The 16,167-nt window shown below is 39.0% G+C and overlaps 1 protein-coding gene across 1 annotated transcript in view; it reads left to right on the forward strand.

The window, feature by feature from the left end:
* Window positions 1–16,167, forward strand: part of CCDC146 (coiled-coil domain containing 146) — an 84,657-nt gene that overhangs the window by 33,343 nt on the left and 35,147 nt on the right. The window contains exon 3 of the mRNA XM_054199681.1: window positions 12,608–12,690. Within this exon, the coding sequence (XP_054055656.1) occupies window positions 12,608–12,690 (83 nt within the window). The remainder of the gene's footprint in view (window positions 1–12,607; window positions 12,691–16,167) is intronic.

A 16,167-nucleotide genomic window follows, 5' to 3' on the forward strand; every position in this document is an offset into this window, starting at 1 on the left:
GGTGGATAGATAACTGGTTGAAAGACAGAGCTCAGAGGGTAGTGATTAGGGGCACAGAGTCTAGTTGGAGGTCAGTGATGAGTGGTGTTCCCCAGGGGTCAGTACTGGGTCCAGTCCTCTTCAATGTATTCATCAATGGCCCAGATGAGGGGATAGAGTGCACCCTCAGCAAGTTTGCTGATGACACAAAGCTGGGGGGGTGGCTGACACAGCAGAAGGCGGTGCCACCATACAGAGAGACCTGGACAGGTTGGAAATTTGGGCAGAGAGGAACCTTATGAAATTCAGCAAGGGCAAGTGTAGGGTGCTGCACCTGGGGAAGAATAACCCCATGCACCAGTACAGGTTGGGGGCTGATCTGCTGGAGAGAAGCTCGGTGGAAAGAGACCTCGGAGTCCTGGTGAACAGGATGACCATGAACCAACAATGTGCCCTTGTGGCCAAGAAGGCCAATGGCATCCTGGAGTGCATCAAGAAGAGTGTGGCCAGCAGGTCGAGGGAGGTCATCCTCCGCCTCTCCTCTGCCTTGGTGAGGCTGCACCTGGAGTATGTCAGGAGGATGGGGCAGGCTCTTTTCAGTGGTGCCTGGGGACAGGACAAGAGGTAATGGGCACAAACTTGACTATAGGAAGTTCCATCTAAACATGAGGAGGAACTTCTTTACTTTGAGGGTGGCAGAGCCCTGGAACAGGCTGCCCAGAGAGGTAGTGGAGTCTCCGTCTCAGGAGACATTCAAAACCCACCTGGACGCGTTCCTGTGCAACCTGTTCTAAGGTGACCCTGCTCTGGCAGGGGGGTTGGACCGGATGATCTCCAGAGGTCCCTTCCAACCCTATGGTTCTATGATTCTATGATTCTGTGATTCTGGCATTTCTTTTTGCCTTCCTTATGCTTCCTAGAGTCTCAGGGCAAGACATTCCAGTCTTCAACTGCACGGTTTGGAAAAAACATGCAAGTGAGACAAAGTAAGATAGTCAGTGTTTAGCCTCAATGTACTTCAGGACAAGTCAGTATCTTCTTTTGGGTAAAAAGTAGAGACAGATGTTGGTACATCAGCAGAACACAGAGATTCTCTTATATCTGGTGCAGTATTTATTCAGCTACTGCATCCATATTTAGTCACTGCATTTTCAAAACTTTACAGAACAGGGCCCTGAGGTAACCTGGTCTAAATTTGAAGCTATCCCTGCTTTGAGCAGGAGATTAGACTAAATGGCATCCAAATGTCTCTTCCAGCCCCAATTTTTCTGATTCTACTCCTCTCTTGTATTACGTAAAGTTTATTTTTTGCTTTACTATATGTTGTAATAAAAATAATGTAAACAAAACATTCTGGGAAATGCAAAGAATTACTCTATTTTTAATATGTAGGGGCTCTTCACAGTTCAGAAAATACAAACAAAATAAAAAGATTGAAGTAATTCCTTTCATCCTCAGCATTTAAACTTTACAAATGACCTGAAGTTCATGTGAAAAAAACCTACCCTATATGGCAAAATGGCCTGTTACGCTATTTCTTCTACCCGGAAAAGTGTTTTCTAATGTGGTCTGATTTGAAAAGACTTTGATGTTGACCTTGTGCTGCAAAAGAATATTTGAGGGAGATATCCTATCTTAGCTGAAAGGGAACAGATTTCATTATGGATGTTCAGGAAAATTTTCACTGTGTTTTCCTAAACTGGACCAAATTTCACTGCTGTAAAAAGTAAGGCCATTTGGTAAGTAGACCTGGTCTAATTTACATTAGCCTTTAACAATTTTCGTAAATTGAATTTTAAAAGCTTGGAAAGGTTAACTGAAACAATTTGAGTTGGTTTTTAATCTATTTTTTGATCTAGAAAACCATGAAACAATTATATTAATTTATTTGTCAACAGCATTCGGAGTTAAATGGTCCTGGCTCTAACTGACCTAGGACTCATCCCTATTCCAAAGTCAGTAGGAATTTTCTCACTGGCTGATTCCAATAATGAGTTTTGTGTTCTAAGATATTGTCTCATCTTGTGGTATTGAAGTGCATACTTCAAACCCTGTAGCAAAAGGTGTGAAGAAGGTAAAAACTGTCCTCTGTATTGTTTGGGAAATCAGATTAAATTGCCACAGAAGTCCTTACAACCATTAAATTCTCAGGCATCAGGACTCATAGTTTTTAGATCAGTTTTCTTTTTTTTCCCCCCTCCCGAGATAAATCCATTGCTACACAGGTTAAAAATACTACATTTATAGGTTTTAAATTGTCCCTTCATTTTTGGGTGCCCCATCTTGACATAGCCAGGACATGATCTTCAGAAGTAATGAGAAGTCATAGAAATTCTCAGAAATTGAGAACAACGTAAGCTGTTGTATTTAGCCATTTAGAAGCCAAGTTAGTATACTGCATTTTTCTTCATTTTATTGTTAGCATATCACTCTCAGTTCCGGTTGATGGCAACAGTGATGCTAAGCACCTGGAGCAGGTGCTCCTTGTTTTCCATGTCTGTGTAGACAGTGGTGCAAGTTCAAGCTGAGCTCCCTTCTGCACTGTTCTGGCACAAGTGCAAGCTCCATTATGAACCCGATCTGAGCAATGGACTGAACTTGAGGAGAAAACTTCAGTCCCCTTAGTGCATTATCATGGGTCCAAGCTTTTGTCTAGATAATTTGGAGGTATCAGGCACAGGCAAACCAAACACCAGCAGATAGCCCTAGCTCACCTCTTCTAAAGGATGGAATGCATTCTGTGGAGACTGACAGCCGGCAATATGAATAGAAGTGCAAGAGTCATAGCATGGGTTCAGCATGCTTGCAGCTGTTGCCCCCCTGCAATGTAGACATAACCCCTGAAAAGCCAACGGGAGATAGTGCTGCCTTCTCTCCAGGCTAAGAAACTTTTGAACTGTGTGGTAAGTGTCCAAACAGTGTGGACTCAATGAGGGTTTTGACACAGAATACAAAGCTTTCTGTTCAAAGGTCAGCATTTATCCTTTTTCTTCCCTGAATGTTTAAACATTTAAATATTATCCAAAAGGGGTAAAAAAAGCTCTTCAAATAAACAACACGGAGAGGAAATTCCAAACCTCATATAGCAGACTAGCCAGAAGAGTCATTTGCCAAGTGGCTAATACTATACTGAAATCCTGAGTATATACAAACTGTAACATATATGAATCCCTTGATATTTTTTTGTTTTCTCCTATTATGAGGCAAAAGAGTTGTTTGACAAGACCTTTCAGATGTTTGAAATATACAAAATTAACATAAAATGTTGGATTATTCTGTGTTAAAATAACAGTAAGTGTCATCACAATGTCTTGTTATAATTACGAAATCTACAGCCTAGGATGGAGAGGTGGAAAGTGTTATTATTCCGTTAAAACTTAGAATACATTTTAGTTATTTTGCAGTATCTGCAAACATAATTAGAAACATGTGTTAGCTCCATCATTTCTCCGAAAAGGAGAGATTCTAGGCATTGCTGAAATTAAGTCTTTCCTAGGAAGCCTTCACATGTTTCACTTTCATTATGATTATGAGTAATTGATGTTAATCAGTGTTTTCTTGGTGGTGGCTATATTAATCTTTATGCTTTTCTTGATGCTTTTTGTCAAAAGAGTGTGAGGAGTTAGACCAACATTCAGATTGCATCATCTTTTTAAGTTTAAAATTTGGCTTAGTTTTATTATTTATGGAGAGTCCCAAAAGAAGCTTAAAAAGCCTTGAAATTCAAAACGGGGAACGTCAAAGTTCTTAGAGTTCTTATTTATATCACATTTGAGTTACAGAAATCTTGTTTTGAAATTCCAGATGAGTTCCTTGATCTATTGCTTTGAGCTGACTATCAGGAAGGATTGAATATAATCTGTCAAAATGGAGAATGTAAAAGCCTACTGCACTTAATGTGGGGGTGAGGAGGCGTTGATATAGTTAGGGACAGATTTCATAGAATCGCAGAATGGTTTAGGTTGGAAGGGACCTTAAAGCTCATCTAGTTCCAATCCCCCAGCCCTGGGCAGGGACACCTCCCACTAGACCAGGCTGCTCAAAGCCCCATCCAGCCTGGCCTTGAACACTCCCAGGGATGGGGCCTCAGTGTTGCTCACATGGAAGCATACCTTATTTATCAGGTGGGTCCCCTCCCTTCCATGGTTTTAATTGCCATTCACATTCTGACATCTTCTCTTTCTTACCAACATCTCATCTACATCCACCTTCCAGCCTCAGAGACGTTACTGTAGTTCCACATCCAGGGACTAGTGGATCTGAAGTCAAGCTGGAAGGATATACAAGAGCTCCCTCAGATCCTGCAAAGATTGTTTGTAACCTCAGATTGTGCTCACTTTTCCTTGGAATTTTCCTCAAGACATTTTGAAGAGAGTTCTGATGGTGACCTGTTAGTAGCAAGCAAATATGAACCTATTACTGGCACGGATACGGGTGTACAGAACAGCTATCTGAGCATAAGTGTTATTCTGTTTTTCTCATGGATCCCTATATTTAAAGGGTTTCTGCCCAGAGCCAGAATATCCACCTTTTCTTACTAGAAAAATATGAAGGATATGCTCTTCCCTTTCCCCTTTTCAGCAAAATCTTCCTCCGCAGTCTGTGTCATAGGACAAGATTACCCAGTACTGTTATTTCATGGGACTTTTCATGGGACTATTCATGGGACTATTCATGGGACTATCATGTGACTGATTGAAGGAAAATAAATTTGTTTTGGAGTTTGGTTTTGGGTTTGTTTTGCTGTATTTTGTTTTTCTGGTAGAATAGCCAAGCTTCAGATAGAGAGGTAACATGAAAAAATGTAAGTTAGACAATTACACTTGTGTTAATCAGTTAAAGATGAGTGTAAAGTAAAAGAAAGGGTAACTTAATAGGATAAAATAAACATAACAGAACATTTAAATTAAAAGGGAAAGATACATACTTCCGTACTTCTTATGTAATTACATTTATGGGAGTACAGGGAAAAGGAAAGCAAAAAGTTGCCAAGCAACCATCCGTTAGCAGCCAAATCTTCATCTGGCTTTCCAGTAATTCTCCATTTAGATAAGGAAAATTTATTTTAGTTTATTCAGATGATCTATGAATTTTGGGTGTATGTAAAAACGTGTGGGATCCCAGTTTGTTGTATAACAAGAAAGAAAAGCAAAATACAGTTAAGTGCAACTGATGTGGAACGGGACTGGAAGACTCAACAGTTTAAGAATATTTCCTATTTACCCAACTATATTCCAAAGTCCAGATTTGAGATCGCAAGTATAACAAAATGACCTCAATTCTTTCCAGGGCATTATGGTTAACACAGGACTGAAAAAAAGATGTCCTCAGTTGCCATTCACAAGGTCTTTTTTTTTTTCCTCACTCCTCTGTCTTTTTACTAATTCTTTTCCTTTTCAATGTAGCATCATAATTAGTTAAACTAAGGATAACCACCATTTTACTTACCTCAACAACGTGAGAGCTTACAAGCAATAAAATGAACTGTGAGTGCATCCTGGAGGGAAGGGGGAGGAATAAAATGTAACTTCTTTTTAAACTTGGGATAGTACTCTTCTACACAGCTTTTTTTTTATAGAAACGTGGCTAATACAGATCCAAAAGTCTAGAAGAAAATTATGACAAACATTCATTTAGAAATGTTATGTTTGTGTGTTGTATGTACATATGTAAATACTGTTGGCTATTTTATCGTAAGTTGTTTTATTTGTATGTTCTCGAATGATGACTTTTTTTGAACTAACCTGCAAGCTTATTTCCCTAATGTTGAAATCTGAAAGCTCTGATACTCATTACAGTCACTGCTGCCAAAGTTTACCAAATTTTGAATTAACCTAGAGCTTATTCAAACATATGTTGCTTAAACACAAGTGTTTCTACCAATATTCATAGAATCATTTGGGGATAGAGAAGACCCTTAAGATCATTGAGTCCAACTGTAAACCTAACAATGCCAAGTCCACCACTAAGCCATGTGCCTAAGTGCCACATCCACACATCTTTTAAATACCTCCAGGGATGGTGCCCACTTCCCTGGGCAGCCTGTTCCAATGCTTGACAACCACTTTGGTGAAGAATTTTTTCCTAATATCCAATCTGAATCTCCCCTGGCACAATTTGAGGCTGTTTCCTCTCATCCTATTGCCTGTTACTTGGGAGAAGAGACTGACCCCCACCTCACTACAACCTCCTTTCAGGTAGTTGTAGAGAGTGAGAAGGTCTCCCCTCAGCCTCCTTTTCTCTAGGCTAAACAACCCCAGTTCCTTCAGCTGCTCCTGATAAGACTTGTGCTCTACACCCTTCACCAGCTTTGTTGCTCTTCTGTGGACACACTCCAGCACCTCAATGTCTTTCTTGGAGTGAGGGGCCCAAAACTGAACACAGTATTTGAGGTGTGGCCTCACCAGTGCTGGGTACAGGGGGACGATCACTTCCCTAGTCCTGCTGGCCACACTATTTCAAATACAAGCCAGGACACTATTGGCCTTCTTGGCCACCTGGGCACACTGCCAGCTCATATTCAGCCAGCCGTCCACCAACATCCCCAGGTCTAGCCGCTCTTCCCTAAGCCTGTAGCACTGCATGAAGTTGTTGTGACCCAAGTGCAGGACCTGGCACCTGGCCTTGTTAAATCTCATACAGTTGGCTTCAGCCCATCGATCCAGCCTGTCCAGGTCCCTCTGTAGAGCCATCCTACCCTCAAGCAGATCAACAATCCCACCTAGCTTGGTGTCATCTGCAAGCTTACTGAGGGTGCACTTGATCCCTTTGTTCAGATCATTGATAAAGATATTAAACAGAACAGGCCCCAGTACTGAGCCCTGGGGAGCACCATTTGTGACTGGCTGCCAACTGGATTTAACTCCTTTCACCGCAATTCTCTGGGCCAGTCCTCCAGCTGGTATTTTACCCAGTGAAGAGTATGCCCATCCAAGCCATGAGCAGGCAGTTTCTCCAGGACAATGCTGTGGGAAAAGGTGTCGAAGGCTTTACTAAAGTCCAGGTAAACAACACCCACAGCATCTCCCACGCCCACCAAGTGGGTCACCTTGTCATAGAAGGAGATCAATTTAGTCAAGCAGGACCTGCCTTTCATAAACCTATACTGACTGGGCCTGATCACCTGGTTGTCCTCTCTGTGCCACGTGATAGCACTGAAGATGATCTGCTCCATAACCTTCTGCAGCACTAAAGTCAGACTGACAGGCCTGTAGTTCCCTGGATTCTTCTTCCGGCCCTCCTTGTAGATAGGTGTCACATTTGCTAGCCTCCAGTCAACGAGGACCTCCCCAGTTAGCCAGGACTGCTGATAAATGATGGAAAGTGGCTTGGTGAGCACTTCCGCAACTCCTTCAGTACCCTTGGGTGGATCCCATCCAGCCCCATAGACTTGTGCGTGTCTAAGTGGTGTATCAGGTCACTAACCATTTCCCCTTGGATTACGGTGGCTTCATTCTGCTCCCTGTCCCTGTCTTCCAGCTCAGGGGGCTGGGTACCCAGAGAACAACTGGTCTTACTATTAAAGACTGAGGCAAAGAAGGCATTAAGTACCTCAGCCTCTTCCTAATCCTTTGTCACTATGTTTCCCCTGCATCCAATAAATGATGGAGATTCTCCTTAGCCCTCCTTTTGTTGCTAATGTATTTACAGAAACATTTTTTATTGTCTTTTACGGCAGTAGCCAGATTAAGTTCTAGTTGGGCTTTGGCCCTTCTAATTTTCTCCCTGCATAACCTCACAACATCCATGTAGTCCTCCCGAGTTGCCTACCTTTTCTTCCAAAGGTCATAAACTGTCTTTTCTTCCATGAGTTACAGACAAAGGTCTCTGTTCAGCCAGGCTGATCTTCTTCCCCACCAGCTTGTCTTTCAGCACATATGGATGGCCTGCTCCTGTGCCCTTAGGATTTCCTTCTTGAAGAATGTCCAGCCTTCCTGGACTCCTTTGCCCTTCAGGGCAGCCTCCCAAGGGACTCTGTCAACCAGCCTCCTAAACAGGCCAAAGTCTGCCCTCTGGAAGTCTAAGGTGATGGTTCTGCTGACCTCTCTCCTTACTTATCCAAGAATTGAAAACAATCATTTCATGATCGCTGTGCCCAAGACAGCCTCCAACCATCGCATCATCCGCCACTTCTCTGTTCACAAACAACAGTTCTAGCAGGGTACCTTCCCTAATTGGCTTCCACACCAGCTGTGTTAGGAAGTTCTCTTCCACACATTCCAGGAACCTCCTATACCGTTTCCTCTCTGCTGTACCGTATTTCCAGCAGACATGTGGAAGTTCCCCATGAGAACAAGGGCTAGCGGGCTAGCGATCGTGAGACTTCTCTCAGCTGCTTATAGAATATTTCATCTGTCCCTTCATCCTGGTTAGGTGGTCTATGGCAGATTCATAAAACAAGTTAGGAATATTATATATTTCTTACATTGAATTTCCATGTTGCAATTATTAGGAATTAGAGTAATTCAAATTAATCAGTGGAGTCTTCTGTTACATATGCAAGGTGGGCCGTTTTGAGATTCGGTTTTACTTTTTTGGGTTTTTTTTTTGAGTAATCTTTGCAAGACTCTTGGCACTAGACTTCTACTAGACTTCTAGAAATCTACGGACCTTTATACAAGACATTAATGCTCTCTGTATGTTATGAACATAGTATAAATTTTAATTAATCACTGGTAGATATAATGGACACAAACATTTTTACAAAATTAAGATAATCTGATCAATGTCAGATCCAGATTTTAATTATGCAGCTGAGATATTCTCCATTTACATTTATCTGTTGCAGATTATGTGTCTCAGTTCTTACTGATCAAATGAAATGGAGTAGGACCTTTAGAATCTGCCTGTCTGTAGGTGCAAGTTAATGAATAAAGTGCGCATATACTCAGGTTTTATATGTATTTGTGTACTTAACATATGTTAGTAGCCTGTAATTTTTACCATGACATGGATAGGGAAGAAAAATAACTATGCCCATAGCCAACATCATCTAGCTATAGAGGAATAAAATTATTAACCTTTGTCTCTAGTGCAATTTAAGACTTAATTTGTTACTTATTCTGTATTAAAACATGCCTTTTATGATAGTAAAGACAAAGATGAACCTAGTTGAAATTACACAAATCTCAAAAAAAAATGTGACTCATCTATTGTGAACATTCAGAAACGGAGGTAAAAAGAAATATTTATGAATTCCAGTTCCAATTTAGCTTGTGGTATGTAAAAAAAGTAATCTAATACTGAACTTGAGTAATAAAGCTGTATGAATGTTTTATTTTATAGCGACTGGTTACAAGAATTTTTATATACTTCTCTGTTTAATCTGAGAGCCAAATGCAAAACCTGTCATTTAGAGAGGCAGCTGGCATCCAGAAATTCAATATATGGGTTTAGTGTTCCTGGTTGATATTTTACTGTTTACACCAGTGTAAGTCTTCTGGCTTAGTGATTATTATTATAATACACTATAGTGCTTTATAGGTCATATTAGAAATATTACCCATTTCCCTGGTTTCAGAACAGATTAAGTCTGCAAGTCTATGGAAGGAGGACTATTTACACTAAATTAACAGGCAGGTAAGAGCATATTAGGACTCAAGGTATTGCCTACAATGTATTTCTTATAGTTCAGAGCCTTAAATTTCAACTAAATTAGTCTAATTTATTTTTTACTGTTGGTAATTGTATTAGCTATGCCAGATATTTTTTTAAAAGGGTAAGTAGATCCAGAATGCCCATTAGATATCATCTACCATTCAGGACGAAATCCATTGTAAGCACAGACCCATAAAATCAGAGACATGATTTCCTTTCTGATTCCAACCACTTCTTCTAAAGCCAAATGAAGGTAAATGAAAAAAGCAAAAGGTGAATTACTATATGTTTTGATTTGAAGGTTGTATGGTAAGAATCAATGTTTCAGCCATTAGTTAAGGAAATAATGCTCACTCTTGCAAGCATCCCTATTTAAGTCAGTTTATGTAAGTGAAAAATTATTCTCATAAGTAAAGATTTGTTCTGGATTGTTGCACTTAAATTACATGTCTAAAGGGAAATTTAGTAGCTAATATTGTTCTCCACCATAAGACGTTTGTCCTTGTAAACTGAATATATAAAAAATATGTGAGGAGATGATCTGGAATGGAACATCAGAGGCAGAAGCATGTCTCCACAGGTAGGGGATAGGCAAGGTCTGTGATTACAAGCCAAGGCGGCCAAACGTGCTTTTTTCCATGCAATGGAATAAAGCATAAAATATTCTGAGGAGAAACTGTACAAGAAAAATTTTTATAATAGGTACTGTAATTTACCATCGAACTGAAGGATGTCTATGGCCACAAGAGGCAATTTTCTTCAGGACTGTGAGTAGCCATTTCAGAAGATGGAAGTACAATCAATTTCTGGGCTCTAATTCCATTCTAGATATTAGTAGGAACCAAAGTCATCCCAGCTGGAAAACTGTTTACCTGATGGCAAACAAGAAATGTGGCACTCTGTCCCTTATACTGTCCACTAAGTTGTGACTCCAAAAGAAGGTGATCTCTACCCATTTTCAGTATCTTTTGCAAAAAGCTGTTACTGATCCTCTGCTGACTGTGCGCAACTGTAGTTCCAAGTCCAAGTGGGTACCTATTGTCATTGCAGTCCTGCCCATAACTTTTGTTATCAATAGACAATGTATTCAGGGACTGGAAATCTGAAATTCCTCAGCATGATAGAAATGTGTAAGGAAAACAATTGCTAGCCCCGTTCTAGACATGCAGTGAATTTCTGGGAACATCCATTGATTCAGCTAACATAGCTTCTCAGGCTCACTTCATTTACACATCGCCAGCTATCACGTATGTGGGAAAGGCAGCCTTGAAAGCATTATGGATTTGAAAATCAGGGGTCCCATCCTTCATCTGGTTTTAGGACCACAAATAATACAATTTTTCTATGGCAGCCTCATGCTTTTCCTCCCTTTTTCCACAACTAACTATTTTTTCCCGTCAAGCTGTTGCCTCTTTCCTTTCTCTCCCTTCTGCCTTCCCAAGGGCCTTGGAGAAAAAGGACAAGTAAGTTTATTTCTGGGGAAACATGGTCAAACATGGCCTAGGTATGCAGTGGGAGGCTAAGCAGTAAGTAACTGTAACTCACAGCTATAGATCAGAGGAGCATGGAGAAAGGGCAATAGTGAGGACAACTATACCTACATATGAGGCTAAGAAGTAAATGGAAAATATTTTCTTTCTCACAGAAGAGCTAGTTAGTATTGTGAACTTAAGTGAACAGTATCTTTGGATCATAGAGAATGCCAAAATAAATATTTGAGAGCTGCTTATCTTTAATCTCATGCAAACAAATAAAAGATAGATCTGCTTTCCCTTTCTCAGGGTTGCAGACAGCAAAGATTGTCTTTGCGACCATGAAATATTTTGCAGCAGATCTTAAAAAAATACATAAATCAAAGAGCTATCAACAAAATGTATACTTCCTTTGGCGTATTCACTTGGGTTCTTCTTCTTCCCAGCACTGGTTCTGGACGGTTTCTCATGGATATTAAAGAAAGGGGCCTCTATGGAATAGCCCACATATGAATCTCTTAAATGGACCTTAGTTCAGCTTAGAAAAACACCTTTCCCTGGAGGCCTTGTCAAACATAAGGGTTGAAGTATGACTTCTAGGATTTTCCTGGGGCTGTAGTAATTTTGTTCCTTATTTCGGGAGATCTGCACAACCACATTTCTTGGCAGGTTCCCATAAAAATTGCAGATTTGACTTGCTGCCCCAAAAGGCTAGCTATGGACTTTTATAGATCCAGATCACCTTACATTTTTTCCTGGATTTAACCTGGTTCTCCTTACTTGTAGCCAAAAGAGGGGAAAAAACGGTTTTCTAAAGAAATATCCCAGGAAATAGTATCGTATTACTGCTGTGATATTTCCCAGTGGCAAAATTTGGCTCCTAGCACTATTTCCTATTTCTATTAAGAAGAAATGGCTCATTGACCCAAATTACTGCCCTCGAGACACCTGAGGAATCACCTAAGAGATGGGTATGCTGCATCACACACATACAGCTTTTTTAGTATTAAATACGTGGAGTGGTTTGCTCTCGGTGTTTGCCAAAGACCTGCACAGGCACGTAAGGCAATGTGTTTTGTGGCCTGGGGATGATCTAGCTTGAGCCCACCTCCGCTTTTTTGCAACCATATTGCCTGTGGACACAACACTTTAGCACAAACTGGACTTTTAGCTTCAGTCTCACCTGCTCAGGCCAGCTGGTATATACCAAAACTGAACCAGTTAATGTGGAAAACAGGTTACTTAGAACCTGAGTTCAAAGTCAAGACAGAATTATCATGAAATATTAATACAGACAGAAAATCAGAGAAGAAATGGTGGTGCAGGTAGCACTGTAGTTCTGACAGGTACGTTCTTTATATTCTTACATTTATGCTTTGAATTATTATGTAAATAAGCATTTTTTCATCTGTGTATTTGATTTTATTATGTACTTGATTTGCTATGTTACCAAAGACTGCATAAACTAAAAGTCTGACAATTATAGTTATAAAAAGTTGCAGCAGAATGAAAACATTAGTGCTTAGGAGGTTTCATAACTGTCTGTTTCCCTTCCATAGCTATTTGCTGCCGGAAAAATCACAGGCACCAGAGTAGCTGAGCTGAAGGGAAAGTATACCCTGCTGCATAAGACTGTGATAAGGTACAATATTCCTTTTTTAGACTTTTGTTTAACTAGCCAAAGCATTATATATTTAATTTTCTGCTGATGCTGGAGCCTAATTATCATTTAGTGATAAGGTACAATATTCCTTTTTTAGACTTTTGTTTAACTAGCCAAAGCATTACATATTTAATTTTCTGCTGATGCTGGAGCCTAATTATCATTTAAGGCTTTCTGACAGTGATTGTTCATAAAGAGGAAGCAAGGACACAGGGTTGAAAAACAGTATTATTTAATAGGAAGTTTCAAGGTAATTTGGGATATTTAAATACTTGCTTGAACATCTTTGTTTTTAATATAAACATAATGATAACGGCAACGGAGGGAAGGACAAACTGCAAAAGACAATATACAAGTTTAAAATAAAGATATATTTATAGGTCATGTAGCCAGAATTGTAGCATATGAAAAGACTCTGACCCGCTGAGCTAACATCAGAGAGAGCAACTGAAGGAGCTAAAGGCTCATTTCTAGGAATTTCTGTCACATCTAAATAGGTGGGAATTTTACCCTCAGAGAATGTTGAGTCACATCAGACAGGGCTGTTAATAAATGTAGAAGGTTAGAAACGTAAGCTTCAAAGTGTACATGAAACTGGGAAATTAGGTGTATTAGTTGTGGATCTGCCCTGCTCTGGTACTTGCTGGAAGAGAGAGAAGAGAAGAGATCATGCTCACAGCCCAACGCCAGCTTTGAGCAGGGCATGTATAAGTGTAAGGAACAGAAACTGGTGGGACGAAGTGGGACGAGATAGTACAGTTGTACTAGATGAACAGTGTGTCACAGAACAGAGCAGCCCTACTGCAAATACTGCAACACTACATTAGTATTTGTGACTAATAATTTTGATATTACTTATAGTATACCCATAATTATCAGTAAAATCAGCATCATGATACTCCTGTTATATTTCTGTAATAGGTATGACAACATCCAACATATTAACAATATTTTAGCCCAATTTCCCTGACAGTTCACATCAAAACCTTTATGACAGTTCTGCTTATAAGAGAACCATGGCTGTTCTGTCACTGAAGCTAAGGCCTAATTTAAGGATTGTAAAACTAATACAAATCGTACTTGCTTACTTGGGTTACGCTGGGATTTGGTGTGCCTCCTGGCAGTCTGGATAGTGGTAAGTGCCAAGTAATGTAAAGTAATTTGAAAAGGCGTTCCCAAAATCCTGAAAACACAGTTTTTCGTGAGGTTAGCTGAGTCTTCTAGTTTCATCTTAATAAAATAGGGAGTTAAACTATGGTCTTGACTCTGTAAAAGGTCATCTGACCTAATTCAGATTACTGCATAGCAAATATTTTTGGGAAGCAAAATTAAAAACAGCACGCCTAAACCAGTTCGACTCCCTAGAAAATGCAAGAAGCATTTTCTTAAGGCTCAGAACTCAACATATGATGTGGATTTTGGATTAGTTGATTGAGAAGGCTTCTACCACACTGATGTTCACTGAGCTGAAGCAGAAATCCAGTAACTGCTGAACTTGATTGACTTTTAGCCAGTGTTAGTTTGAAACTAGTCTTTGGTTGGAAAAAATACAAGCATATTGCTACATATATTATTTTAAATATCTGTATAGCATTCTTTTATATAGAACATTCTTTTATGTAAAGACACTTCCTTTGTATGTTTAATAAGTGGAATATGGCCTGAGCAAAAACAGGACTCAGCTGTCTTTTCTGTCACACATAAAACTACTGTAAACACCATGCAGCAAAAGCATGAAAATATGAGATGGTAGATTACATCTCTCATTCTTTCCATGGTTCTCACAGAAGTACGAAATTGCCATACTTCTGTAAGAAAGTCCATCAGAGAGAATCACGCCACATTCTTTACTTTGATGTAGTCATGTGTCAAAGCAAAATGCCAATGCGTGAACAAATACTAAATTCCACAGAGAAATTTCTCTTATTGCTAAAAGAAAGCAAGGGAAATCGATTACCAAAAACTGATTGTGATCTCCAGTATATTTAAGGACTGTTCAGACATTAAAAGTGCAATTCACTTGCTCATGTGTTAACATCAGTAGACATGCACATCTGAACTAGGTATCTAGAGTCCCTTAAAGGTCTATAGAAAAAAATAGGGACCACACACTTCCTCCTTATACGAACATCTGCAAGTGTCTGGTTTTCTCTGTCACTTATAAAGAGAGTCCTGATGATAGGTTTGGTGTATGTGTATACTCTTTTCCTGCAATGAACCATTCACAGAATTAATGCTACTTTTTAATTTTTAGTTCTTTACCCTTATATGTGCAGTATGGTTCTGTGGATCAACAACTTATTTTTTCACTTATTACAGTTGAATTTAATCTCTTTCCTAATTAATCCCCATGTGTCCTAGTGCTGTTACAATCCCATATGGAAACAAATGATGTTGGTTGAAGTCTTCAAGCTGGGTGTGTTCTTCTTTCATTTAGTTGCATACAAAAATCTCACAGAGAAAATCTTATGCATCTTAAGCAGTGTAGATCCCTGTGACAGCTATTTGAAAAAATACTGTTGGCTACTATAGCAAGCAAGATCTGGTCTAGATTCAGCACTCAGTTCTTGTTTCTATTTTTATTATCTTGAAAAAATCAATACTAAGAATTTTGGTTTTAGGAAGGACTTACGATTTTATGTAATTTTATGTAAAATTTATGTTTTATGTAAGAATGATTTTTGAAATGAATGTCTATTACTGCAGCCAATTATATTTTCTCCTAAACCAGCATACATTCTGTTGGACTTAAAGAAGATCTAAATATTGTTTCGGATCTTGTGTTGATAAGTCAATTTATTTTTCCCTTAAAAAGTTTCTATGAAAATACATCACACATGAAGTTATTTGTTCATGATAAAGGCACACTCTTGTTTCCTGTTGAAGTCTGTGGTTTTCTTATTTTCTGGTTTAAAAAAGGAAGTGGTTATCTAAGTACAAATATGACAGAAAACAAAACTTTTTCTCCTATGTTATTTCAACTACATTTATGCAGTATAGTCAGCTTTATATTCTGTGTTTTTATACTTACCATCTCAACTCTGTTCTTCAGTGTGATATGTAATTTTGGTTTTGTTGCTAAGCCATAAATGTCATCTTTGAGGTAAAATTTATGTATAGAGTTTCTCGATATGGGAGATTATAATTCCTTTTGCTTAAAAAGCATTAAATTGCATCATATTTTTAATTAATAAAAGGCAAGTGACAGTTCTTTATTCTTCCACATCATTTGTAACTAATTTTAGTATACCATTATACAAAAGTTATTATGTAGAAATATAGAGAAGGCATACACAATGATCTCTATAGCGTAAAGAACAGGTTTATATGTTGTGCATTGTATGATTTTTCCATAATAATCAATGTGTTTTACTAACAGCCTTTAAGATCTGTTATTCAGCTATCACCACATAGGTTCCTAAGTATATTATGAATACCAATCTCCTAATATTGACA

The sequence above is a fragment of the Rissa tridactyla genome, chromosome 1 (genome assembly GCF_028500815.1).
Source record: "Rissa tridactyla isolate bRisTri1 chromosome 1, bRisTri1.patW.cur.20221130, whole genome shotgun sequence".
NCBI classification, from domain to species: domain Eukaryota; kingdom Metazoa; phylum Chordata; class Aves; order Charadriiformes; family Laridae; genus Rissa; species Rissa tridactyla.